Source organism: Wyeomyia smithii, chromosome 2 (genome assembly GCF_029784165.1).
Source record: "Wyeomyia smithii strain HCP4-BCI-WySm-NY-G18 chromosome 2, ASM2978416v1, whole genome shotgun sequence".
NCBI classification, from domain to species: domain Eukaryota; kingdom Metazoa; phylum Arthropoda; class Insecta; order Diptera; family Culicidae; genus Wyeomyia; species Wyeomyia smithii.
The window spans coordinates 189,095,959-189,121,786 of NC_073695.1; the positions used below are offsets into that span (position 1 = coordinate 189,095,959).

General features: G+C 40.7%; 1 protein-coding gene across 2 annotated transcripts in view; it reads left to right on the plus strand.

The window, feature by feature from the left end:
• LOC129724488 (knirps-related protein) overlaps positions 1–25,828 on the plus strand; it is an 86,158-nt gene that overhangs the window by 13,489 nt on the left and 46,841 nt on the right. The window contains exon 1 of one of the 2 annotated variants that reach the window (XM_055679434.1): positions 20,096–20,314. The exons of the other annotated variant lie outside the window; for it this stretch is intronic. Within the exon in view, the coding sequence (XP_055535409.1) occupies positions 20,240–20,314 (75 nt within the window). The 5' untranslated portion in view covers positions 20,096–20,239. Of the gene's footprint in view, positions 1–20,095; positions 20,315–25,828 lie in introns of those variants that run through there. 2 annotated transcript variants of the gene reach the window in all.

The window sequence follows — 25,828 nt, forward strand, 5'->3', positions numbered from 1 at the left end:
AGAAAAAGGTGAATTGTTCGAGTATTTTGGCAATCGATTAAGGTATATTTGAAGATAAATTTTGCAACTTGTAGTAATTATTACGCTGTTGACAGCGTTTTTCACGAAACCATAGTAGTAAGTTTTTGTCAGCATCTGCTGAACCGATTTGGCTGAAATTTTCTTCTAGTATGTAAAAATGGATTATCTAACTTGTTATATAGCCGTTTTTCGAGATATGGTTTTTCAATTTTTTTTATGTTTTTTTAAATAGAAATTTTTCATGAAAAAAAGTATTTTTTTACTAAACTAGTGCCATTTTGGCAATTTTTGGAATTTTCAAAAGCGGCTATGTAACAAGTAAGATAATCCATTTTTAGAAGCTGTGAAAAAACTCTCCACATACATATACCTTAATCAATAGTCAAAATACCCGAGCACATTACTTGACTCTGAACATCCGAAAAAAAATTACGAAAATTTATTATTTTTCGACCTTGCAGAGTAGGGTCCATCCTGGAGTCCTTTTGCCAACGAATGGCTTGGTTCTACTTAAATTAGAACCTATCACCACTCGCTTGTCAAAGCGGACTCTGTGACCTTGCGGCTACGAAGCTCTAAGCTGTTCTTTCAATTCTTCTTATTTTAGAAATAAATATTTTCATATCAGATTAGTCTTTGAAATTAAATTTATGATAAATGTCTAACTACTAACTTTCCTAACTTTCGTTGAATATTTTTAAGAAAATTTATAGTACTTTTTCAGTAAGTGTGATGAAGTACTTCCAGCTGGTCTTGAGGTACGTTGCTGGCCTCCAAGTCAGTCATCGTAGGTTCTAGTCTCGACTCGGGAGAGACTGTTAGAGTCAGTAGGACCGAAGCTCTAACCATGCAATTGTCCTTTACATTTTACAGCTTCGAAGTCTGTGTATAATAGACAAAAGGTCGAGTTCTGAATCGAAATGTAGGCTTTGGTTTGCTTTGCTATTGAAATATCGTAGTTGTTGTATGGTGTCAGCGGCGGGATATTAACTTCAATCTGATAGTCGTTTCATGTTTGCTGTCTATTACTTTACCTTTAATTGCTAGGAATTTATATTTTGTTCGAGTGATCCACTTTTCCTAAGTTTTCAAGGTATTCATAGGAACAATACTAAAGCGAGTCTGAAACTAATGAAAAGTAATCTCCATTCTTCAAGGAGGTTCTCATAACTGCAACTGACAGCAACCATCTTAAGTTGACTTGTCGTGTTTACAAGCAAGTGTGCAGTTTTCGGATAACGAATGTGTTTTAACCATGACAAAATTTTTGTCAAGCTTATAGTTGAGCTTTTTCGATAAAATCTCAGTCGAAATCTTTCTAATGATCGAAAACTTTCTACTGATTTCACCAACTCGACTGAGAGGCTCTCCGGATCAAATGAACTAAGCAATTGTGTATGCTTTATTTCTCAAGAATTTATCTACTTTATCATTTGGCAATGCAATTTTTTTTAAACGCTCCATCTGAATAATGAAAAAAGTTAGAGAAAAGTTTTCAAAGGACTAATTTTAGAGAAGTATCAGAATCTCCATTTGAGAATATTGGAAAAATTAAATTCAGAATCCGGCACTAAAAGAATGATTTTATATACAACAATTTATTGAAGAAGCAATCTTTTCAAATCTCTTCAAAATTAAGTTATTTTGATAGACAATTCGGTTGCCTAAAACTCTTTAGAACATTTCAGAAAGGGGAATTTATAAATAGAGAGCCTTTTTTGTTCATAAACTGTTTCGGAACAATGCTAAGCATTAGAAAACAAAAAGTTTCTGCTTATTGTAATCCACAGGTTTCACTTTGCAGAAAACAACATTTTATTACAATTTCCAGTTGTATTTTTTGCGATATTTTTGAAAAACTTTTCTCATAATACTGGAGAAACTTAAACGCCATAGACACGAAACAACTCTAAGTATATTAAATTTTATGATATTTGTGATATATTTGAGCCTCCATCGTAGTCACCGCAAACCTTTTGAGAAATTATTCTCGGGGGAATGGCCATAGCTTCACTAACAATTAATATTTTTTTATAAATTGATTGCTTTCTGTTGTTGTTGAAAAATTATACTGTCAGAAAATTATAACTCTGCTGTAATTTATAGTTTCTAAAAAGCCAAGCCTTGGTACTACATTCCGATTCGGAACTTGAGCTCCTGTTTACTATACAAAGAATAAGTGTACAGGACAATTGCGGGGCTAGCGCTACGATCCTATTGACATTAACAGTCTCTTCCGATTCAAGATTCGAACCTACGACGCTTGACTTGTTAGGCCAGCATCGTACCTCGAGACCAGCTGGGGAGGCAGTTTATAGTTTCTATACACCTTCAAAAATCCAAACTTTCCTCGTTTTCTCAAAAATAGGTGCATAATCCATTGAAGTTGCATTGATATTGTTCCAATAAATTTATTTAAAAAACCTGTGAAGAGTAGTTCGTTCGAATAAAGTGTAAAACAAATATAACACAAATATTAGACTTGCACTGAAATCCAGCCGCTCTCACCATATGTAGCACCCGCCCTGCACTGATTTTTCTCGTTTTGACGAAACACCACTACACCTACCGTAAAACCACAATTTTTCTGAGTGTTTTTGAAGGCTGGGCCTAATGATTCACTACAGGGAGTTAATTTATGTTCATTTTATCAAAAATTAGGGTGACCAAGATTTTTGTTCAAATCGAAGCTCCAACTTTTTTTCATCTTTGTAGATAGCAAAAAAAATTGTTCTGCAGTGTTGTGGTTTCGGTAATTTTAGGCATTTTTGTAGAAAAAATTCATTTCTCTCCTTGAAAATAACTGATTTACATTTAAAAAAACATCTCGTTCGCTTTTAAATTTTCATATTAAAACTGTTTTCGACCGACTACTAGATTTTTTTAAGACAAACAATACAATATGCAATACTGAAATTGTAAATTTTTCATTCCTATTCAAAATAATCAGTGTTTTTCTTTTTAAAATACGCACTTTTCATTCGTTCGTCGTTCATTCTGTTGCAAACATAAAAATATTTTTTGGCTTCATTTTTTTCGAAGGTTACATTTTACCTGCATATGAAGAATTCTGGATAAATTCAATTTGAAAGCATAATAACAAGTACAAATCATTTTATAATTTTTCTTTCAAATATACATTTTTTTATTCTTCGATATTTTTCCCAAAACTAAACTCCGTTTCCCCGTTTTAATCCAAAAATACCGAAAACCGATCTACTAGTCCAGAAGTTATAAATTTTTGAAAATAAAATATGTGAAAAAACCGTTTTTTCGGGCCACTCTATTTTGGAACAAGTCGCCCTAACAACTTAAAAAATACGAGTCAGATTATTTTTAATCAAGATCAATCCCTTCCATTTTGGTCACAATTGAAGCACTTTGGGTGATCATCTCCGAAATAGGGTGACCAGAAGAAAGAAACGGCTTCATACGATATACACAAAGGTCTTATTTACGCGGGGAATGCGTTCTAAACTTGTATGGCCATGCGTTAAAAAAACACTTCTTCGAGTTGCAAATAAAACGAAGAAAACCGTCCTAAAATGTTCGAACCTCGTTTGAATGTGATAGTGGACCATAATGCAATATTTTAAATTTTGAGCATTTACACCAAAAATTGTGTTTTTTTAAATGATTTATGATCACTCGTGGCCTAAAACGTACTCGTACCGTTTTTGAGGAATTGAGGAAAGCAATAAGGCGTATAATAAGGCCTACTGTATTCTATTTTTCAAAAAATCATGACTTCGGAACCAGCCGATTGGTTTTCGATGTTTTTGATTAAATGAATGGTTTTAATTCTTAGATTTAGAAAACAAATTCCCAATTGAATGCAAAACTTGTGGAATTATAATAGTATTTTTTATGTTTTAAAATCGAATTAACTCAAACACAAAAAACGTATTTTTAAAATTATCTCACTATGTGAAGTCGATTGTGGCCTATGAAACGAAGGCAAGATATATTTTTATATTGGCCCCAGAATGAACGACAAACAAAAGTAAAGGACGGTTTTTTGAAAAATAGTATGTATAACTTTGGAGAGGATGGAGAAATTTATGATATCAGTATTGCCAAAGATTTGACTTTAAAAGTCTGAAAGTCGTTCGAAGACAGCTATATGATGCGAAAATTCAAATAAAATAGCTTAAGCAAAAAAGCTGTTTGACCGTTGTTTTCAATAGAGGTGGGTCATTTTCAAAGATAAAAGAAAACAACTTCCGCAAAGTTACTCAAAGTTAAAGGGGTTACAACATTACAGGACACTTTTTTTCTATCTACAAAGTATAAAAAGTTGGACTTCTGATTTTGTCGAAAATGTTGGTCACCATAATATTTGATATTATGAATATACGTGCTTTATCATATTGTATAACAACTTTTTAGAAAAAAGTTTTTCTCCAAAATATTCCAGAATCCCACTAGTTTCGATTTTTAAACCATTGGGGCCTGACTAAAACTTTACTAATAATAATTGTAAATAATAACTTTACTAATAAAAACTGTGCAGTTAGAAAATCATAACTATAACATCTCAAACAAAACCATAAATTGCCAAAAAAATTTACAACAGCTAGAGTAAGTGTAATAAATCTTTATTACTAAAAAAGTGACATAGAAAGCTTTAGGATTGAACTGAGATCCCGCCGCTCGCACCACGTGTAGCGTCGGTCTAACACTGGTTGTTATTTTTTAAAGGAAACAACACTAGAGTCAGTCTAGCCCATAAAAACTTTGTGCAAATGTTCTTATGGGCTAGAGATGTCATTTTCTGATATTAGTCTCTTCAATCACGATTCACTTCTTGAGTGAGACTTATGTTACAAAGTTATCGATGAATACAAATATTTTAAGAGCCAAAAAGGTTTATTCGATCGGTGTAACGTGTTCAGCAAAACTGTAGATTGTGAATTTGTCTTTTCAGAAAAAAACTTCGATGTATAACTCCAAAATGTTTATTTTTTCAAATCTTATGAAAACTACAGAAAGACCATAGATGATTATTTTTGTTTTAGCCAAAATTGTTTGCTGTATGTATGTGATGTCGTCAGAGATGGTATTTTTGTTGTTCCAAAAAAAATATACATGTTTTTACATGTTTTTTCTTGAAAAAAAAAATTTAAAAAAGTAATTTTATAATTATATTTAAAATTATCTTGAAAAATCAAGTTTTTATTGATGAGACATTTTTAAAACTGCACATTATTTGCTAAACCTCGATGCATGTTAGAAGTCAAAGAAATTAAATATAAAAAAAAAATTACATTATAAAAAGAGGCAAATATTTTTTCAGTGTATATTATTTTTTGGGAAGACTAAATTACAGTAACTTTGCTGAAGACGTCCCCAAAAATATTTGTAATCCTCGATATCTTTTTCTCATTACCCTTTCTCAATATTCAGTCGTGATTCAAAAAAAAAAAAATAATAGCACAAATTGGCGTCTGTAGCTTATAGGACCATCTGTGCAAAGTTTCAGCAAAATCTAAAATGACAATTGAAAAAATATCATAACATTGTTTTATATTGTACCTGTTTCTTATATAGTATATGTTTTCTCCGTAAATCCAAAAAAAAAGCTTGCGCTCTTGTTCAACTGTAGTTTCGCGCTTGGTAAGGATGGCTAAAAACTTTCATTCGCGGTTAATATGAAAAAAAAAATCATCTGTCAGTTTTTCCCTCAAGTGAGCGGTCATTTTTGAAAGCCAAATCAGTCGTAATAAAAGTCATTACAAATTACCAACAAATTAATTAAATAGCGATAAATTAAATAGCAAATAGCGCTAAACTCTATTCAGAAAAACAAACAAACTCTTTTTCTCTGACATTTGAGTCCTAAATTCGCAAATAAAATATACAGACCAAAAATTTGCACAAAAAAGAACAAACTTACAATTTTCAACTCAAATTCTCAGTTTTTGTAGTTTCTAGTCTATTTCCGTAATTGATTTAAAATCTAGTTTTGCGGAAATTTTATATCCGCATTATTTTTTATACAACTCATAACTATGTTGCAACACATTTCAAGATAAGTTTGAAAAAAACTAAAAATGTTTTGGCACTTTAGCCATTGCAGCTATTTGTAGCGCTACAGAATAGTGAAGTACTGTCACTCAGTGTTAAAATTCGCACCATACAAGTTAGCAAAATGTGGTGAAATCGCTTCAAAGTTTTGTAAATACAGAAAGTGACAGGAGATGTCAATTTTCTTGATTTTGTTCCGATTATCTAGAAAACTCAACACCATTTTTGATACATTGTTCTTTCATAAAACGAAAAGTAAACAACAACTGAGGGACACAGCTCAAAAAACCGGATTGTTTAAAATTGGTAGCATTTAAAAAAAGTAGTATCATCCTGCCAGAAAAAAAATCATAACCGATCGCTCCATCTCCGCCAGTGCAACAATCCATCCAATCGTTCACACTTTCCACACTCACCCGGGGAGGGAAGGCGCGGATTGCAATCTCGGTTCGCATTCATCCGCTTGCACACACTTCTTCCACCCAAGGGGCCAACATTTTCCCACCCATAAAGCACCCTTCGGCAGCACTCTAGCGGCACTCGTGTTGCCAGCTTGGCCCTGCTGTGCCGTGTAGTGCAGCGCATTAATTAGACAAGTAAGTGTAAACATGGTGTGGTGCTCGGAAAAACAGGACTCTCGAAGAGGCTCTAAAAACAAACGGCGAGTTTGGCTCTGTAGCGAGAAAGAGAGCGAGCGAGAGAGAGTGAGATGTGAGAAGCTCCGTCAAGGACCCCGAAAGGGGGCGCACGCCAAAGTCGCGGGACTTGAAAGGAGCCGCCGCAGCCACCACCCGAGTGCAAAGCCATAACAACAGCAGAGATACAAAAAACAACACCAAACGCACAGCTTATATTTGGAGCAATAAAAGCAATAAAAATACAGCCGATTCCTTTGTCGGCATCTCGTTGCATCTCATTTCTCCGCTCGCTTCGCGAGCTTGGCCGGTGGCAGACCACTGAAAGATGAAGTAGAAGGGAGGAGGGAGGTCCTCTTGAGTCAGCAAAGTGTTAAACCGATCGACATATCGGGAAAATCGATGTCCATGCCGAGGGCTGCACAATGGCTCTAGGAGAAGAGCGCACATTTTGAATAGTCATAAACATGGATTTGGATTGGATTTTTGCCGCGAAGAAGTGGTTCATATTTTGTGTTATTTTTCCCATTCGCTCGGGAGAAGAAAAAAAAGGTGAGCAACCTAGCTCAATGAAAATATTATTTCATAGCGAAGCGATTACGATAGTGATCGGCGATGAATAGTCAAAAAAATAAAACCGAATCTTCGAGCGTATAAAACTGTGCTGCCCGTTTATTGCGGGCGCAGGGCCGACCGAGCCGGGGGCCGCGCCTTTGTCCGGGCCGGCTGCTCGCGTTTGTGATATCAAATAAAGATTCGAAAAGAATTGGATTATTAGCACCTTTTATGCTTGACTAATCTTGATACACTAATTACCGCCGCCTCACCGAAGCCCGCCCGTCCGTTTCGATTGATGTTTTTTTTTTTCCTGGAGAAGAATGATGAAGGCGAGCGAAATGAGCGCGCGCGGTAGACGATCTGATAGGGCTCACGCTGGGGTCGTAAAGCGCGACCCAAGCGGGGAACAGTGGCGGAGTGGGCTGCCTCGAGAAGTTCCAAAAATCGGCGAGCTTTTGATGGGCGCGGATGATTCGATACGGATTGGTAGTGGATTGGGTTTACGATGAGAAGTACTATTTCGTACTATTATAGCTCGAATATTTTGTGGTGTAAGAAAATGTGCAAAAGAATTTGGGGATTTTTCGGAGATTATTTGTGATGTTTGACTAAAGAAGTGATTGACCTAAGATCTTAGATAATTTGTTAAATAGATTCTATTGTTCCGCAAGGTAGCAATTTGGAACTTCTTAGGTTTAAATTATTTTTCATCAGAATTGCTTTGTGGCTTAATAGTGAAAACCCACATGCAATTATCTGACACCGAACAAAACTTCGTCACTTTGCATCAGGTCTTCAATCAAAGTTGTCCTCAAATTCCAACACCTCATCGAAAGCTCAACGGTTTTATTGGCCTGGTCAAGATTATCTCCGGGTGGCGCACGCACGGTTTACAAGCAAATCTGCATCTTTAGTGGCAGCACCGCTAATCTTCCTCCCTTGCTCCCCTTCCACTTTCACGCTCCCCTAACCTTCCCGTGTCATTCAGGTCACAACCGGTGTCGCGCCGATTGCATCTATAATCTTGTCCTCAATTTTACATTTTTTTTTTCGCTACAACTGCCACCGGCGGGTAAAGTGATAATTATCAGCAGCTCATCTCAAGCTCATCTGAAGTACGTGCCATCCTCCGGCGCGTCGTCATCGGCGCGCGGAGCAGCACGAGCGTGCCGTGCAATATTTTCCACTTTGAGAAATCCCATATATTAATCCGCAAAGTATAGCGATAAAAGGTCACACTTAAACATACACACTCACACACATGCATATGAGCAATGCCCCCGCCGAAGTATCGATGATGATTGAAGCAGCGTCGAACGGCAAAACGTCTTGCATCACACTCGCGAACGAGCGTGATGAACAGTGAAAATCGAACACGGCATCGACACAAGAGGACCTTCGCGCGTCAGTTTTGGTCACGTTAAGCTGATTAATTAAATTTTTGCAGTCATAATACTCTCAGCGATTTCAAAAGCCCAATTCAGATCGAATTTATGGCGAATTAAGCGATTACAATGTCAGTCACAAAGCAGGTCGCAGCACTTTCGACGGGTGTTTCGAAACAAAAGGGCAGGAAGCAGACCGCTCTGCTGATCATCGGAAACGTTGCCAGCCAGCGTCGATAGGTTTTGGCAAACATTTTGCCCTCTCACACGCCGAGAAGGAAAACGCAGTCCGAATCCGAAAACCCTCCAATAATTCAATAATGATTTATAATTTAGGATCATCAATTTGTCTATTATTTTTCCCGCGCCGTTTCTCTCTCACTGCGTGTTTTTTCGTTTCCTCCAGCTGAACGGCGGGGATTTAGCTTCTGTTTCCCAGTGTCGGGCGCTCGAGTTTAAGGCTCGCGCGGTTCGTTGGCTCCGGCGGACGGGATGCTGATTTTAAGGCTGCTGCTGGACCCGATGGCGTTCATTCATGGCTTCGAAATATGAAAATAATAAGATTACACACGGCTAGGCCAGCAGTTGTACCGTGCGCATCACCCACTAAACGCCATTTCGTCCGGTTTTGGATGTGGGGGCATAGGACGCGAGGCGTTAAGCGTTCCGCGGGCCGTTTTTCGTGTTGACGTGTTGAGTTGAGCTGCACCCGCCTGCCAGCCAGCGTGGTTCGGCTCCAGCAGTGCTTGGTTTTATTTTTTCGGGCACTTCCTGCTGTTGGCTAGGCGATGAGAAAGTTCCTAAAAGATGTGCGCTTTTTTTTCCTCCCCTGTTTTCTCGATGCCTCTCCACTCCACTCCACTTCGAGTTGGGTGGAATGAGAACGGATAAAAGTGGCTGCTGCTGCTGCTGCTGTTGGATGGGAAACTGAAAAGTGTTATAGATATGGAAGTTTTTTTTCTTCGTTTCTGAGATAAGGAAGAGTTTGGCCAATGGGCTGTAATTACCATTAAAATCAATGAGTTTTTGGTCTACATTTTTTTCGTGGGAGAATACGTGCGCGTGGTGGGTGTGAACTGATTGTTTGAGCAGGAAGTTCCCGGTAACGGAGCAGCAGCAATCGTGGGTGCTCAGTGTTGTGGTTGCCGCGGACAGTGAGGGTTACTGGTTATTGATAACTTCTTCAAACTTCCGGGGATAACCTAAACAATAGAAGAATTATTTATATTATTCGAAACCAAACGACAAACCTTCCCCTCCGTCGGTTGCTTTATGATTCGGTACTAAATCAACATCCCACTGAAGAATCCACGCAGAGACAACACCACTAACACCCCCATGAAACTCCGGATGACTAATTCTCCCGCTCACTCGCTTTGCTCACTGCATCCGAACAAAGCGCAATTAGAGAATGACCCACCAGGCAAAGCCAATTGTCGGCTTTCTCCACCCGTTGCGCTCTCACGGAATGCTTACGCACACAATAATGGCGGCCGGCAGTGAAATGACAATCATGCCGCCCCGACCGCCTGCCGATCGATCCGATCCAATCCGGCTGGCAGCAATTAATATCGTATTTGTATCGTACTACAATCGCGCAATGACTTTCCATAAAAGTGCGATGATTTCTTAGAAATTATTCCACGCGTAGGCGAATGGATCCCACCCACGAGCGGCGAAGGGCAAAACTAGAGTTGTTGTTTCTTTGCTTGCCTCGCGCTGCTGGGAACCGTACCGGAGCCGGGTGGGGCACCAAGGGCCAATCGAAAGTTAATTTTGACGCAATTAGTTGATAATTTGCTGTTCAATTTGCGCTCCGCTCTCCGATGGCCGTCTCAGAAAACGCCAAATGCTCCGTTTCCCAAGCTTGGTAGGTACACTAATCCAATTTTCGATTTTCATTGCCAACGGCAACAATTGGCAGCGGATCGGAGGGCAGAGAGCGGGCACCTGTTCGTGTGCGCACATTTGAGCGAATGCATTACGTTTGGACGATTATTATAGTTTCGGTTTAATACGGATGATTGGGTGAGCCTTTTCACGCTCTCGGTAGGATTGTGAGAAAGGTTAACCGTTGAAAGCTGGAAGGTTGCACTCTGATTTCTAACGATCTCTTAATTTTAAAGCCGACCGACCAGATGAGAAATCAATTCAATTAGCCCCATTTATCAGAGAGTCGAAATAATGTGGAACCATTAATCTTACCAAAAAAACGGTACCGATAAGTTACCAACCATTTCGCAAACTCATCGGCGGCACAGCCGCTCTTTTCCGCGAACAAGATAATCCGACCGGAAATGGGCAGCGTGTCCGGTTCGGTTTTGCGATGACATAATTAATTAACAAAACAGTTCTTAGGAACGAACTGAGATGTAAATGACTCGATCGCCGGGCGTGAGAACTAGTGTCCTGCTCTGTCGGTCCATAGTTCATAGCGATCAATTAGAACGACACCTGCTTGCTACGGTTCGCTGGAAACCTGACTGACTGACTCACACTGGTTACGTTGTCGGACACCCCTTTTGAGCTTCGGCCCGAGATAAATGTGATCCAGTAAACCAATTGGCTCGTTATGCAGTCACTGTGTCCGAGCAGCACGCGGTAACGATCACCACTTGTTAACAGGCTTGTAGCGCATTTTTTACCCCCTTCCCCGGGTTTCGTTCTCACCACTTGTGAACCCACCGTACGTGTGTGGATCGAACACACAATGTAGCCGGGCTCAATTGGGTCGAACTGGGGTGAACTGGGCTTCATCAATTTCTCCTCATCATTTCCCCTATTGTATGCCGGACCGCGCGGAGCATAATGGGCATCGATTGGGTGCCGAGTATTGAACTCCGTTGTCGTCGTCGTCATCGCCTTGTACGGTCCAATCGATTGATTGATGTGCCAAAAAGACGCGCGGATTGACGACCGGATGATCTTTGGGGGTCGGTAACGAGTCACACGGATTTGGACTGTTTCGCGCACTGCGTAGACTTTGCTAACAAAGGTCAAACCAGACCGGTCGAACTGTCTGGCCACAAGGAGCGTCATGAGTTTGGGCAGATCGGGTGTGGTGGGAATTTTTTTGAGAAATTAACGTGCTCACTTCATTGCCTTCAAGTTAATGAGGGAAGCAAGTTGCTTCTAAAACAAATTCATTAGAAAATACAGTTCCCCAATGCTAGAGATACTATTTATTGGTTTGAACGCAATCCGGTATTCCAGGGTATTAGTCTTATTTTATCATTATTTATAACCTGACTAAATCCAAGCCATTACAATACCCTGAGAGTAAATACACGCTGAAAACCATTTTGACATCGAATGGCCTGTTTCTACTGAAATTCGAAACCACGATTATTCGCTTTATAGAACGGCTACACCTTTTTTTAAACCATAAATTTGGTCCTAAAATTCGAATTTTCCATGAAAAAAACAGAAATTTTCCACGAACTTTAATGAAGCGTATGCTTAAAAAATATCTCCCAGATGGTCACGAGGTACGATGCTGACCTAACAAGCCAGTCGTCGTAGGTTCGAGTCTCGGCTCGGGAGAGACTGTTAGTGTCAGTAGGATCGTAGCGCTATCCCTGCAATTGTCCTGTAAACTGTAATAGTTGGCTGCGAAGTCTGTATATAATAAACAGAAGCTCAAGCTCCGAATCGGAAGGTAGAACCGAGGAAAAAAATGCTTTAAAGGTCAATTGATGTCACTAGTTTGAGTATATATTTTTCACACTACTTTTTTGCATCGCAGTGGTTTGATGATTGTTACGCTTTTGAATAAATTAAGCATTAAAATTTAACAATATATATTTAAGAAAACATAACATTAATGACGAAAATTATAGGAATTTCAATTATTTCAAGTTCAACAATATTGCAAAAAAAACATTTTCTTAGAATGAGAAAATGTATTAGGAATTTTTTTTTAAATAGTTTCTTTTTCTGAATTTTTTTTCAAAAGTTACCCGCTAAATATAGTCGAAATACACGAAATTATACCAATAAATAGTGAATAATCTAATACTTCAAGAACCACTGCAATGAAAATATCACAAATAATGCAAAATAATTATCGCGTTTTTTTTACTAGGATTCTGAACTTCAGACATTTTCGCCATTTTTTTTAAAATTTTGTTGAAAGCCAGCATTCCAAAACGTTTATGTGTCGTCAAAATACGGCAACTTTTCATTGGAGGAAGTGCCAAAATCTGATTTTTACTGCTCTAACGGAAAATATGTGGTCGCCCTTAAAAAGACGGTCGGCTTCAACTGTATTCACACTAGAAATTTGACGACTCATATATTTTGAATGCCAGAATTCCCGAACGTTTGCCTATGAGAAAACTTTGCCTTGGAGGGAGGGCCGACTAATGTATCTACTACTGATGCTGCCCGCTACCGGACAAAGGCAGCCCGCATAATCAATAACCATAAACGGATGATAATGCAGATCGTTTAACGATAATCCACACAGTTGTGACTATATCCCGAACTAGTTGTGACCCGGTGGTTCACTTCTTAATTATTCTAGATAACAGAGGAACCCGATCTTAGCCGTTTCGTAGCATATTAGCGAGAAACTAAACACGAAACAGAAACATAAAACAAAAGTTACGAAAGACAAAGAATGGCTCACTGAAAATTTTGCCGGATCTCGGTAATTTATCGCCGAGAACAGCACCACTGAGTGCTCGATTAAAAAATAAATGAAAGCTGTCACATTTTTTCGTAAATCTCTGTTCAATCTGACTGAAATTTCAGCACAAAATATTACCAAGCTATCATCACAGGCAAACAGATGTACCATTCCATAAAAAATTAAGAAAATTGTGGTTCCAACTAACTTCCAACTAACTAGCGCATAACTGTAACTCATTTGAATTGACCGATATGTTGATCATATATATGCCAGCTGTCATTATTATTTTAACCGTTCAGTGGTACTCTTTTTGGCAATAAATTACCGAGACTCGGCAAAAATTTTTAAGTGTGGCATAAGTTATAAAAAATGTAAGATCACCAATAATATCAAAAATACAAAGATAACAAAATTTACAACAAAAGTTACATAATACCCAATAGTACTACAATTTAAAGAAAAAAACTTATTAGATGAAAACTGCAAAACACATGAAAAATTACAAAAACAATTGAATAACCAATTTTGAATTATTTACCTAGGAAAGTTCAAACAGTTACGAAGATTTTGGTTTGGAATGAGAAATTTATATTTATGTCAGAATGTTAAAAAGTTACAAAATATATACTGAAAAAATATTATAAATGACAATAATGATTTTAATGTTAATTGCGCAACTCAAGCTCTTGCCATTCGTCAATAGATGACGCTGGTTGATTATGACCTATTTGAAACGAACCTAGCTGAGACATATGATTAAACAAACCGTTCTGACGTTAGTTATTTAATTATGGCATCATATACTATTTCTCGTGTGAAAATGTCTGATTTTTCGCCAAATAATCATCATTCGTGGGAAATGTCCCTAAAATGGCGGCTGAAGCGAATCGAGAGGCGAACAAAGTAGTAAAACAATGTGCAGCAATATGAGCAGGGGTAACAAAAAGTGATTCTTCTGTATGCCAGCGCTCGGCCTCATACTGCCAAAGTCGTCCAAACTTACATAGAAATGCCGGAAGTTTTCACTTTGAATTTCAAAAAATTGCATCTGTTGTCATTTTCAAGCCTCTGAACATTATCCCGGTTCCAGAAACACTCATATTGGGTAGTATTCGGCCATACTAGACTGTTTTCCAGAAACCGGAATTCGCCATCTTGGATTTCAAAATGGTGTCTCGATTCGATGTCCGGTCTCTGAGCATCATCTCGATTCAGAAATGACAATCTTTGGTATGTAATTCTTAAAAACGAGAGTTGTCACTGCCTATTTCGAAATGGCAGAAACCGGAAGTCGTTATCATGAACTTCAAAATAGCGTCTAGAGTCGATTTTTCGGTCTCTAAGCGTAATTTCGATTCCGGAAATAACTATGAAACTGGAAGTCGTCGACTTTTTTGAGTTGCGAATATAACGAAGAAAACCGTTTTAAAATGTTTGAACCTCGTTTGAATATGATAGTGGTCAATCTAGAGACCAAAATTCAACATTTTAAATTTTCAGTATTTAAACCAAAAATTGTGAATTTTTTTGAAAACGGATATATGATTACTCTTGGCCTAGAGCGGAAAACGTGATTGAAATGAGGTCGATATCTTGTACCGTTTTTGAGTAATTAAGAAAAGCAATCCGCGCAAAAAAAACGTGTAAAAAAGACTTTACCACAGACAAACAGACGTGCCACTCAATGACGGTTTCATCGACCTGAAAAATAACGATAATTTTGAAATTTTGCTTAGTGGGCAATAATGCTGCAAGTGTCGCTATGAGCAAGCGTGCCTTTTCATCATCAAAGACAAAAACCATCAGTAATGCCGCTTGTGTTGATTTAAGCAAGCGTGCACACCCATTAGCACAGACAAAAACCATTTTACGAAAACAAGTTAGTAGGCAATAAGCTCACATGGTGGCTTCGAATAAGGACGAAGATTTTTCAGGATTTTTGTTCGAAGAGGCACGTCTGTTTGTCTGTGACTTTACTGTATACTTTAGACATACTGATTTTGTTAACGAACCACTGCAAGCGAGAGCCATGTGAAAGCTTAACACTTCTCTTATCAAACGCTAAACCACGCGCAAAACTGTGATTGAACTCCCAGCAACCAACTGTCACCAGCTGTCTGCTCTGCCATGGCTTGCTAACGCCGAGTACACAAGCGAATGGGTAGCAAAAGTGAAACAAAAAGAGCGAAAGAACTAGTTCACTGATCATCTGAATCCATATAGATGCAGGCAATACGCTCGCAAGCTGATCAGAAGAATTAGTTCTTTGAATGAACGAAACTCTTAGCGAACGGATTACCTGCGAGTTGGTCAAAAGAGCCAGTTCATTGGAAGAATTAGTTCTTCTGGGAAAGATCAACTGAACCAATTCTTTCGCTCCTTTTGTTACACTTTTGCTACACATGCGTGTGCGCGCTGGCATTACAAGTAGACGTAGTTCTACCACAGACAAACAGACGTGCCACGAAATTTCTTTTCGTGAATCAAAACAACGGTCAATTCACATGAGTTTCGATTATGCAGAATATTCCCGTCGCAGTGGTAGTGGCACTCATGTGCTTTTTCTCTATGAACTCAATTGACAATTGTCACGCGCCGTGCTGCCATAACAGCAGAAAGGCTGAAAATTTATCTTTTGCGGAGTATGTCCAGTAGGTGTCGCACAAGTTAGTAGGAACCACAATTTTCTTAAAATTTTGTACGGAGTGGTACGTTTGTTTGTCTGGTTCTACTTAAAAAAATTACTGTAATGAAAAAAGTAACATTTTAATAATACTTGAAAAAATCGAAATATTTACAAGAATAATTAAACTAAAAGAGAAATATAAAAATGAGAAGATGTGTAAGAATTGTAGGGTATTTTAAAAATACCGAAATTTGCAAATTTCCAAAAAATATTATAAATGAATATTGTAAATGACAATGATGATCCTCACAACAGAATAGTATATAATTATTACAACAATTACTAGAATTTTGGGGAGTAATAAAAAAACAGTTATTGATCAAACTTCAAATTTTTGCATATTATACAAAAAAAAATGAGTTAGAGAACTATACAAATAATTCAAAGAATGACATTATTGGCAGGTAGCTATAACAGGAATTGACATGATGATTTTGGATGAATTACTAAAGTTATAAGATTGCATTATTCTTAAAAAAATGCAGAGTTGCAAGAATAAAAAGAATTGGACGAATTTCAATCACGTGTTAACTGAGAAGCTAACGAGAACTGCTTACTCTTAAACTGAGAGAGAAAACATTTGACCCCTCGCACGCGATGATTGTGAGTGAAAAGGATGACTGAAATACTTGGTTAGTTACTCACTCTGTGTGAAAGAAAGTCTAGTTATCCAAGGCGTTTGACAGGTAGAGGATGTGAGCAATTCAATCAAGAGAATGGATGAAGCCTGCGACTAGACTTCCGACCGTTGGTAAATAACATTTTAGACAAATACGACGCAACTATATTTCCCTTGGAAAATTATCATGTCATGTACTTTTCAAAAAAAGGGCTGAGGAAGCCTCAATACGAAATATAAACATGAGAAGCATTGCAAGGAATAAAAGATGAATCATGAGATGTATAATAGTTACAAGAAAAAACAATAATTTAATGATTTATAATGGCAATAGAAATTAGAAAAATAGCATGAAAAAAAAACCAAAGTATTCTAAAAACCGTAATTCATGAAATTTCGAACATACACAACAAATAAATATAATAAATATCGAAGATTTATTTCCTCACCATCAGGGCAAAAACAATAAACAACTTCAAATCAAAAATATAGTGCAGTACAGGAATGTTTTATTTCCTTCATTCATACCAAAAAGATTCCTCGAAGATTTCCGTTAGGATTCTAGCTACGATATTATAAATCAGTTTTTTCAGTTTCGATTTTTAATTAAGATTGTTGCCCAAGTTCGGTATTTGTCCTGTTGAGGGTCGAAGGTCTTAAAGATGATTATGATTATAGTTCACTTTTTTTCGACACTGAGGTTCGAACTGCAACAATAGTGGTGCTATTTATGACAGCGTAAAGTTTTTTTGTTTCTTCAACAGATTCCAACAACGCTTCCAAGTAACGCTCCTCCATTCATCAGCCCTTCTTTAGCTGCCGCTAGAACAATCAGTCGGTCTTGCCCAGCTTGAAAGAAAAATAACAACCTTGATCAGAGTATCCTCCCTTACCTCCGCTCTCAAATGCCCCAACAACCATCCCATCTTCTAAATCCATTCAATTCGGAATTCACGCCCTGCTTCCTCCCTCTCCCCTTCCGATTGGAATCCGATCTCCGCGGTGCGCCGCGATTCGCAGATTTCGATTTCAATCAACCTTTCAATTACCGGTATTGTTTATCTGCTGCAAAAGCGAATCCTTCACGGGCTTGGCTTCTGCATTGGCTCGATCGGTCCAACCGACCAACCGACCGGCCGACCCTGCCAGACAGAAGCTTCCTCATTTCGCATTCAGTTCGAGCTGATTTTCGACATAATAACAGCCACCCCCACCTGCCTTACCGCCCTGTCACGGCGGCGCTGAACCAGACCCTTATGCGGCCGTTTTGTGTACAATGAACTTATTTTTCAATTGACCTACCCCCAGCGCCAACGCTGCACCAAACCAGCTGCCAGCAGTAGTGGCGTACTTCAAACTCCACTGCGCGCGGCGTATTGTTATTTATTTTATCGATCGATCCATTTCACAATCCGAGAGACCCCGTACGCGGTGCTGCGCGCTAACGCAAGAGGGTAACAGCTCGGCTTCTAGCAATTCTTTTTGGCGAAACGCAGACGCGGCCGGTTGCGCGGGTGTGGCCGGGTTCTGGCTACCGAAGATGCATCGCTGCTGTTTGAAGGCACCGCAACCCGGCTGCACTATGACAATAATTTATTGGTTATTATATTCGTTCCAATATATTCACAATGCGTTGTTGCGACGTTTTTTCTTTCTTTTTCTAAGCACATCTGCTGACTTGTCATCTGTACTGACCACCTAGACGATCCGATCGCGTTGGCTTGATTCAACTTGCGGTAGGGTAGTCGCGTGAAGAGACAAACTCCTTCAGTTGTCAATCCGTGACAGTCGTTCGGTGCGGTTCGGTACATTATGGCCGTTACGTACGCAGCTCGCTACGTCACGTCAAGACGGGGGCCACATTTGTCTTCGACTTTTATGACATTCCTTCGGTAATGCAGACGAAGGTTTTGTGGCGATCGATGAATTTAACGATGGCAGCATTCCACCTCAAACTGGAGCGTCACGACCTGTGTGGCATCGTGCACAGCTTATCGCTCTCGAAAATGGTGTATCATATTCACATCATAATCGCCATAGCCCCCAGTGAGGCGACCCCGAAATCCGAGAAAAAAAAACACGAGAATCAAACGTGGAGATCGACGAAACAAAACCCATGTAATAAAATTAAACGCTCAATAAAATTTTAATTAATTTCGTATTTCGTTTCTTTCTCCTGAGCCCCTTTGCTACCATTGGATCGAGTGCTCTCCAGTGGAGTTGATTCGTTCTCTGCCGCCCGAATCGACCTCGGTTCATTGGGCGGGCGGTAGGTCGGTCGGTCGGTGCAAACCGCAAGAGAATACGGAACCGCAACGTTGAAGCGCAAATTATGGTTTCAGCGCTCCAGCATCCTGGCTGGATGTTGACGTGGAGGAACCGAAAGCTCCACGCTTGCAATTTGAAGATTATGAGAAAATTTCGCGCTGCACTCGCATACCAACACACACACATACGTCCATCAAATTGCTATATGGTTTACAGGCCCACGAGACTACACGAGGTGAGCGCATAGGTCACCCTTCGGCGAAGGCTGCAAAATAGAAGCTGTTGTTGCTCCCCGCAGCAGCAGCGTCGGTGTATTTCGGACTTTGGATGCCTTGGGAGGGTAAAGCGGGAGTATTTTTCCATAAATTATTCCCATTCCAGCACGTTTATCATTATATTTTTAAACGATGTACTAAAATTGAATACATGTTGTTCGGTTCACCGCGATCCTCCCGGTCCCGGCGCGGTTTCGCTTCGAAACACTTGACTCTTTGTATCGCAAAGCGAGTGATATTTATTCATATATGTAGAACTGTATCAAGCGTACAGCACTCACGAGCGCTTCTTCCAGGAGCCAAAAATTCCGATCACATACGGAGTGGCCACTAACCAGCAGCCAACTAAGGGCGATCGGCGGCAATCGATGATGATTTGTACTGGTTTTATTTTCCCCGGTGTTCACCGCGCACGGCAACGTGATCCCTTCTGCTCGTCACTGACAGCACGTAGATTTATGAAACATTAAAGTCATTGTCACTAGCCCGAGCGCGAACGTATTCAGAACATCACGTACCGAGAATGTGTTACCCGGTGCCGGTAGCTGCCGTGGTCGGCCTCGATTTGCGATTCACCTGTCAGAGCGAGCGCGTAAAGTGGTTCTGCTGGTTGTGGGTGTGTTTGTGAGGATTATCGGTGGTCAATGAATAGTGATGTTCAGTGTGTTGTAGACTTATGTGTATCGTTATGCAATTCCAAAACTTCAGCTTTCTATTTCGAGATAGTCAAAAGCGTTTTAGTAAACTGTCAATGAACTCATCGAGGCCGAAATTCTTCCCGTACCAGCTCTGATCCAGTACCCCAAAACATCATTAACAACCCACCCGAAAAGCCACGACCAATTTGTCCAACCCGAAATTCCTTTCCAGCCCGTTTTTAGTTGTAAACAGACGCAATCCAAGCTGTCAGAGCGACTGATCTAGATCTCGTGTGTCTTTATCTCGATTCTTTTTCTTTTTTCTTCTTTTTTACAGGTGAGCTAAACAATTCCTCCGTGCCGTGATATTTCACGACTCGCGGTATTTCTACCGACTGAACTTCACGAAACACCTTTCCCCTGCTACTCCTCTGCTCCCAGTAGAGTTGGACCACGCAGTGGACCTTAAATCGCTGCTAGATGATCTCCGGTTGATGTACCGAGCGGGTACACGAGGTCGTTGCTCACACAAACACATTCACACACAAAGTTCGCAGCATAATCGAAAGGTAATTTAAACTATTTCAAGATCGGCCCGCTTCGATTGTAGGGCCAAACTGGTTGGCGAGAAGGGAGCGACATAAGATTGCGGCTCCATAAGCCGATATGATCGATAGGGATCGTCGATCTCGGCGTGAAACGACAGCAAAAGGGAACGGAATAGCGGAAGAGCAAAAGTCAGAGGCCAATGTTTTATAATATTTATCGAACGCCCTCGCACATTTCAAATTATTTTATAGTTCATATCCATCGTGCTCTTGCCGTCGGATTCGCCGAGATCGGGATGGACGAACGAACGAACCGGGCGATGATGGCAGGTTTTTCCTTCCATCCTTCCATCTATGCTGGTGCGATCACTGTCGGGGCTGTCCGTACGCGATGGGCTCAAGCGCTGATCAACGTGTGTACAGAGAGACACGCGCGCTCCCAAACGACGACGACGACGACGGATCCCGTGAGCTCCTTGGCTCCCTGCCCTAGCCCGGAATCGATCGGGTGAGGGTGGATTTCTTGCCGTACTGTTCGGTTGAATGATCTAGTTCCCACGGCTCAATCGAACGATCGAGCGCGGCTTTGTTGGAGCAGGAGGCGCAAGGTGTGATGGGGTGGGACGCTATGTAGCAGCACGACGGCCGACGACGATCGGAGTCGTTTAATTTGCGATCAGAGCCAGAACCTCGGTGGCGTGCGCGATCGTATTTTCCCCCCTGCCGGCTCAAGTGTGCATGGGAAGGAAGGGGAAGGAAGAGTGGGTAAAATGACTGTGTTGTCATGTGCTCTCCTCTGTACTAGGGTGGTTCTTACTTTCGGGATCACCTGCCGAAAGTTGCACTGGTAACGGTTTGGGAAAGGGGATCCTCGTCCGGCAAGTGATTTGGATTGAAGAAGAGGATAGATTTTAATGTAAAACCTGCATGTACAAAGATGTAGCTGGCTGCTGGGCTGATGCAGGTCGCGAGTTGCATATATATGCGAGAGGGAGTTGCCCCTTGGATGGCTCGTAGCTCGTGATGCTCGTGTGGTTTAAGGAAGCAGGCGCACACGTTCACCGCCACCGCCGCTGATTTCCGAGGCGAGGAAGCTGAAAGCATTTTGTACAGCCGTCGTCGTTGTCGTCGTCTTCGATGGGCCTGAAACGAGTGCAGTGAATAATCTGGTCTAGCATAGATCTCACCCGGTTGTTGCGGAGGTGTACAGCGAAATGGAAAGCAGATAATGAATTTGATTTTAATGCTCGGTTCAAGTTTACCGTCCGTGCTACTCCGATCCGGGCATGGGAAGTTGAAGGGCCGTCAAAAGGCACAATGTAACCGGTTGGAGCATTGGCAGACTGTTCGGCTACCGATCGACAGCGCGGGCTTTGTTGAGTTTGAGTTACGGGAAGAAAAAGTTAACGCGTACACTTCATCCCAACGGAATGCGTCCATTGTCCCCGAGACTGATGAAACCTAAAAATTTCTCACCATCCGTCACGTGGATTCTTTGTTTCTATCCAATCAGCTATTTTGTATCAAAATGTGAGTCACTGCCATTCCGATAAACTCCCCTCGCAGTACACAAGACAGATTATTTTGATTAATAACTTCGTCAAAACCACATCAAACAAGTTGGTCTTCTTGGTGGGAACTGATGGAAAATATATCAAGAGCGAAGAAAAATTGCGCGATACAAACGACGGCTCCGGTTCTGCCAGTGGGTGCAACTTTGAAACCAACCGACAAATGGACAGACGGAGGACTGCTCATCAGCCTCGCAGCGGAAAATCGATCCTTCTTCGTCAATCCCAGGGCATCGGCGAGTGCAACCTTTAAGACAATTGTAATAAATATGATATATCTCTCAATTACCGCCGCTCTGTGCAGACCAATCTATCATCGGACTTAAATGAGCAGGGGTTGCAAGGGTCGACGCATAACTGCGTGCCCTCATTCTGCTGAAATGGACGGCTTCGATGGTGGAGGAACAGCAAAAATTAGCCTGCTTTAAATCGAACCGAGTTCGCCTGGTTTCGCGTCTGTCGCGCGGAAAAAAGTATGGTGATTCGTCGCTTTTTCAACGGTCGCTGCACCTCGGCCACTCCCACAGTCAGGTACGACGGAACAAGACTCACATCATCGGTTAACAAGCCGGCGCACTTTCCTTGCAGGCTAATTGCTCTTCGTCGTCTGGCTGCTTTCGGCAGCGATGATAACTCAATTACGATTCCGAGCGGATAAGTACAGTCGGCGGCCCACTCACAGTCGCAGGCGCAGACACCGTCAACACTCACACTCGCGCGGACGGCTAAATGGGAGTCGGGTGGAAAATCTCTGAGAATATATTAATTTATCTTATTTATGTGCTTGTCGTTATGTTGCACAAGCATTGCCCATCGCTCAAACGAAAAGCGAAATGCAAAATCGACGCCGGGACTCGGCCGTGCCGCGCGCGCTCTTTGTTTCCCGGCCCTTTAATGGGCCTAATGTGCCACCATTCATCAGGTGCACCGGCCCCGGCTGTTCGGGGTGTGACTTCCGAGCCGCGCACGATGGCCTTCCAGCGAACGGAACGGCTTTAATCAGCAGGACCCTCCGAGTGCTGTGCTGTGGGAGTTGGGGCATGATGAGCAGCATCACCAAAAACAGCCCAAGGTGACAACCGTTGATTCCTATCCTCGATTATATCCGAGGTGTTAAGATGTTCTTCAACCCTCAGGCTGAGGAGCCTAGTTTGGGCTGAATTGCTCCACGACTTTGGAGCGTCTGTTTGGCACGACTTTCCCAAGGTCGGGACGCAATATTGAGCGGCTGATCTGGTGTTTAATTTTTTTTTTATTCTCGCTTATTTTCCGTCGGTCTATTTCCGCCACTGTTGTGGCCAATCACCGACGCCCAGGGAGGCGACTTCACACCCAGGACCCTAACTCACGACCCGTTTATTAACGGACCGGCGCCAACGGCTTTACTTCCTCATGCGATGGAAGGCGTGATCCCAGAGATTTTTCGCCTCAGAAAATCTCCCGGTGTCGGCTAGGATTGAATCTAGATCAGTTGGGTTGGTTGCGAGTGGATCATGCCACCTCACAACCATCGACACCTATGTCGGCGGTGGGATTCGAACCCAGGCGTCGAGCGTGGTTGGCGGAGACGTTACCAACCACACTAGGCCCCCGCTGATCTGGTTATTAATGGCTTAATCAAGATTCAAGAATCAGAATTATAGAGTGGTGCTGGGGCTAACCTTTGAAGATGATTCCGTTCTCAACTGCAGCTACTTTGGGGTGAGATGTTATTAAACTGTCAGATCAGAACCCTGCTCCAGCATTCTTCTTCTCCGTTTATTTATTTTTCTTTTATTGAGTTCAAAAAAATTTATATTTTGCTGTTAAAATTTGTATATCCAATATACACCCTCTAGTGCTCAAGATAATTTCTAGACGGGCTTCGGTAAAATCATCATGAATCAATATAAAGATTTTTTAAGATTTTTTAATTGAAGCTTCTTAGAGGATAAACTGAAGCCCGCCGAAAGGCGGCATTGGGCACTAGAAGGTTAATCAAATAGCTCTAGCTCTTGATTTGAGTTAAATCGTTGTTATGATATTAGTCATTGTTTGTAAATCTGAATAATCGGAGAATTTCTAACCAATCAAATAACTAAAAATTATAACACAAGAAATAGAGAATTCAAAATCTCAAAGCATTATTGCTTATTGCTTTGAATACTGGATTTTCAGCTCACTTGTTCAAGCACAGTTTGAATCTGTACATTGTTGTTGCCAGAAAAGATTGAGTAACACTAATATACTTCATTCGGAATTTGATTGATTCAAACTTTAACTATTTTTTTTTTGAATGTTAAATCAAGAGTGGAATTTATTGAATGTATTACGTAACACTTATTAGATGTCCGTAACTTACTTTTTATAGTTTTTTTTCTAATAATGGATTTTGGCAGCACTGCCGCACACGCTTTCATTCAAGCTGTCAAAAAGTATGTTGGGTGACAGTAAATTCGTTTTTGCGGTGTAGCTACACTCGTGTTACACTCTTTACCTTGTAACTCCGGGATTGGTGTAGTACCGTCGCAAAAACGAATTCATAAATGTTAATGAGCACTTTGATGCACACTTTTTTGCTGTTGCACTTTCAAACTGTGCAGTCCATTTTGGTGGGAAGTGCGCAATAAATATTTACAGCATATTTCTTATCTTAGAACAGAAGCGTTAAATCAATGCAGAAAATTGACAGCTCGTCTCATTTGTATGTTACTATGCGCCACCTACACGTGAAATATAGAAAGTTTTTATATCTTGTTCGAATGTAGATGTAGTTGCTGATATTATTATATATATAGATATAGAGATTTATAAGAAAATAGGGTCAATAAATCAATATATTTCAAAGTCGTCGGATTGATACCAAGAGCAACAATATTAGGTGATTTCAATCTATGTAATAAGAAGAGCAAATTTTAAATGAAGGTTTAAATGAGACTTATTTTAATTTAAGGACAAAACTGGATTTCATTTTTCGCAAAACTAGGTCAAAAAAATGAGCAACATTATGCAAAATTAACATGTCTCTTCCGTTTTTATTACTTTCACATTTCTATTCAGTCCTCCAGTGTCGATCACAATTCGCGGAACGATCAACCAACGCGAACTTCATCAAAGACATACTAATCCAGTTCAACACGCAAGATTCCAATTTTGACACCAAAAAATCAAAAGAATGCCAGCACTGCGTACGTGTGTGGGTCGTCATCCATCACCAAAAAAAAGCATAGCAGATTCTTCACCTCTTCAACCTACGCTGACGGGGCGCTGCTGGACAGTCCGAAAATTACGGTGTCAAAATATTTATCACCTCTACGGATGACGGGAAAAAGTCATCTTCCCATGGCAAAGTTTTTACCCTCATCTCTCCTGTACCCATCACAGACGATCGCCGTTTCCTCATGGCGAGCAGACACGCGTGTTCGAGACCTAGGCAATCAGCAGCGCGGTGCGCCATCGTGTTTTCTGGCAAACGGTTTCCAATAGTTTTTGTCATAATTATCGTGTCGAGAGAGACCCGTTTGCGCTCCGTGCTGTCGCCGCAAACCGAGCCAGACGGAACCGCAACACAAACCACCGGTTTGTGTCCACCTACCCAAGTGCGAGCGCATGACCAGTTTGTGGTTGATCTGTAATTTGCTGCTCGTTTTGCCTGTGCTTTTCCAACACAAATGTTTAGAGGTTTCGAAAAAACAGTTCTTAAAGTTCCATCTGATCGTAACTTTATTATAGTTTGATTTCGAAGCACCTTTAACGCCTAACCCCAACACTAATAAATGAACTGGACTGGGAAGTACACTGGCCGATTACGAGTGAATCAGATCACATAGTCAACAAACCATTTATTAGCACCCATCAACCACAGTTCAGTGCACTATCGGCAAAGCCGCGCGCTATAAAAACCCCATCCGGCAGCAGCTGACATCATCTGGATCATCCGTGCGCCTGCTCTCGCCCTGTTGGTGGTGACTGTTCCGATCAATCT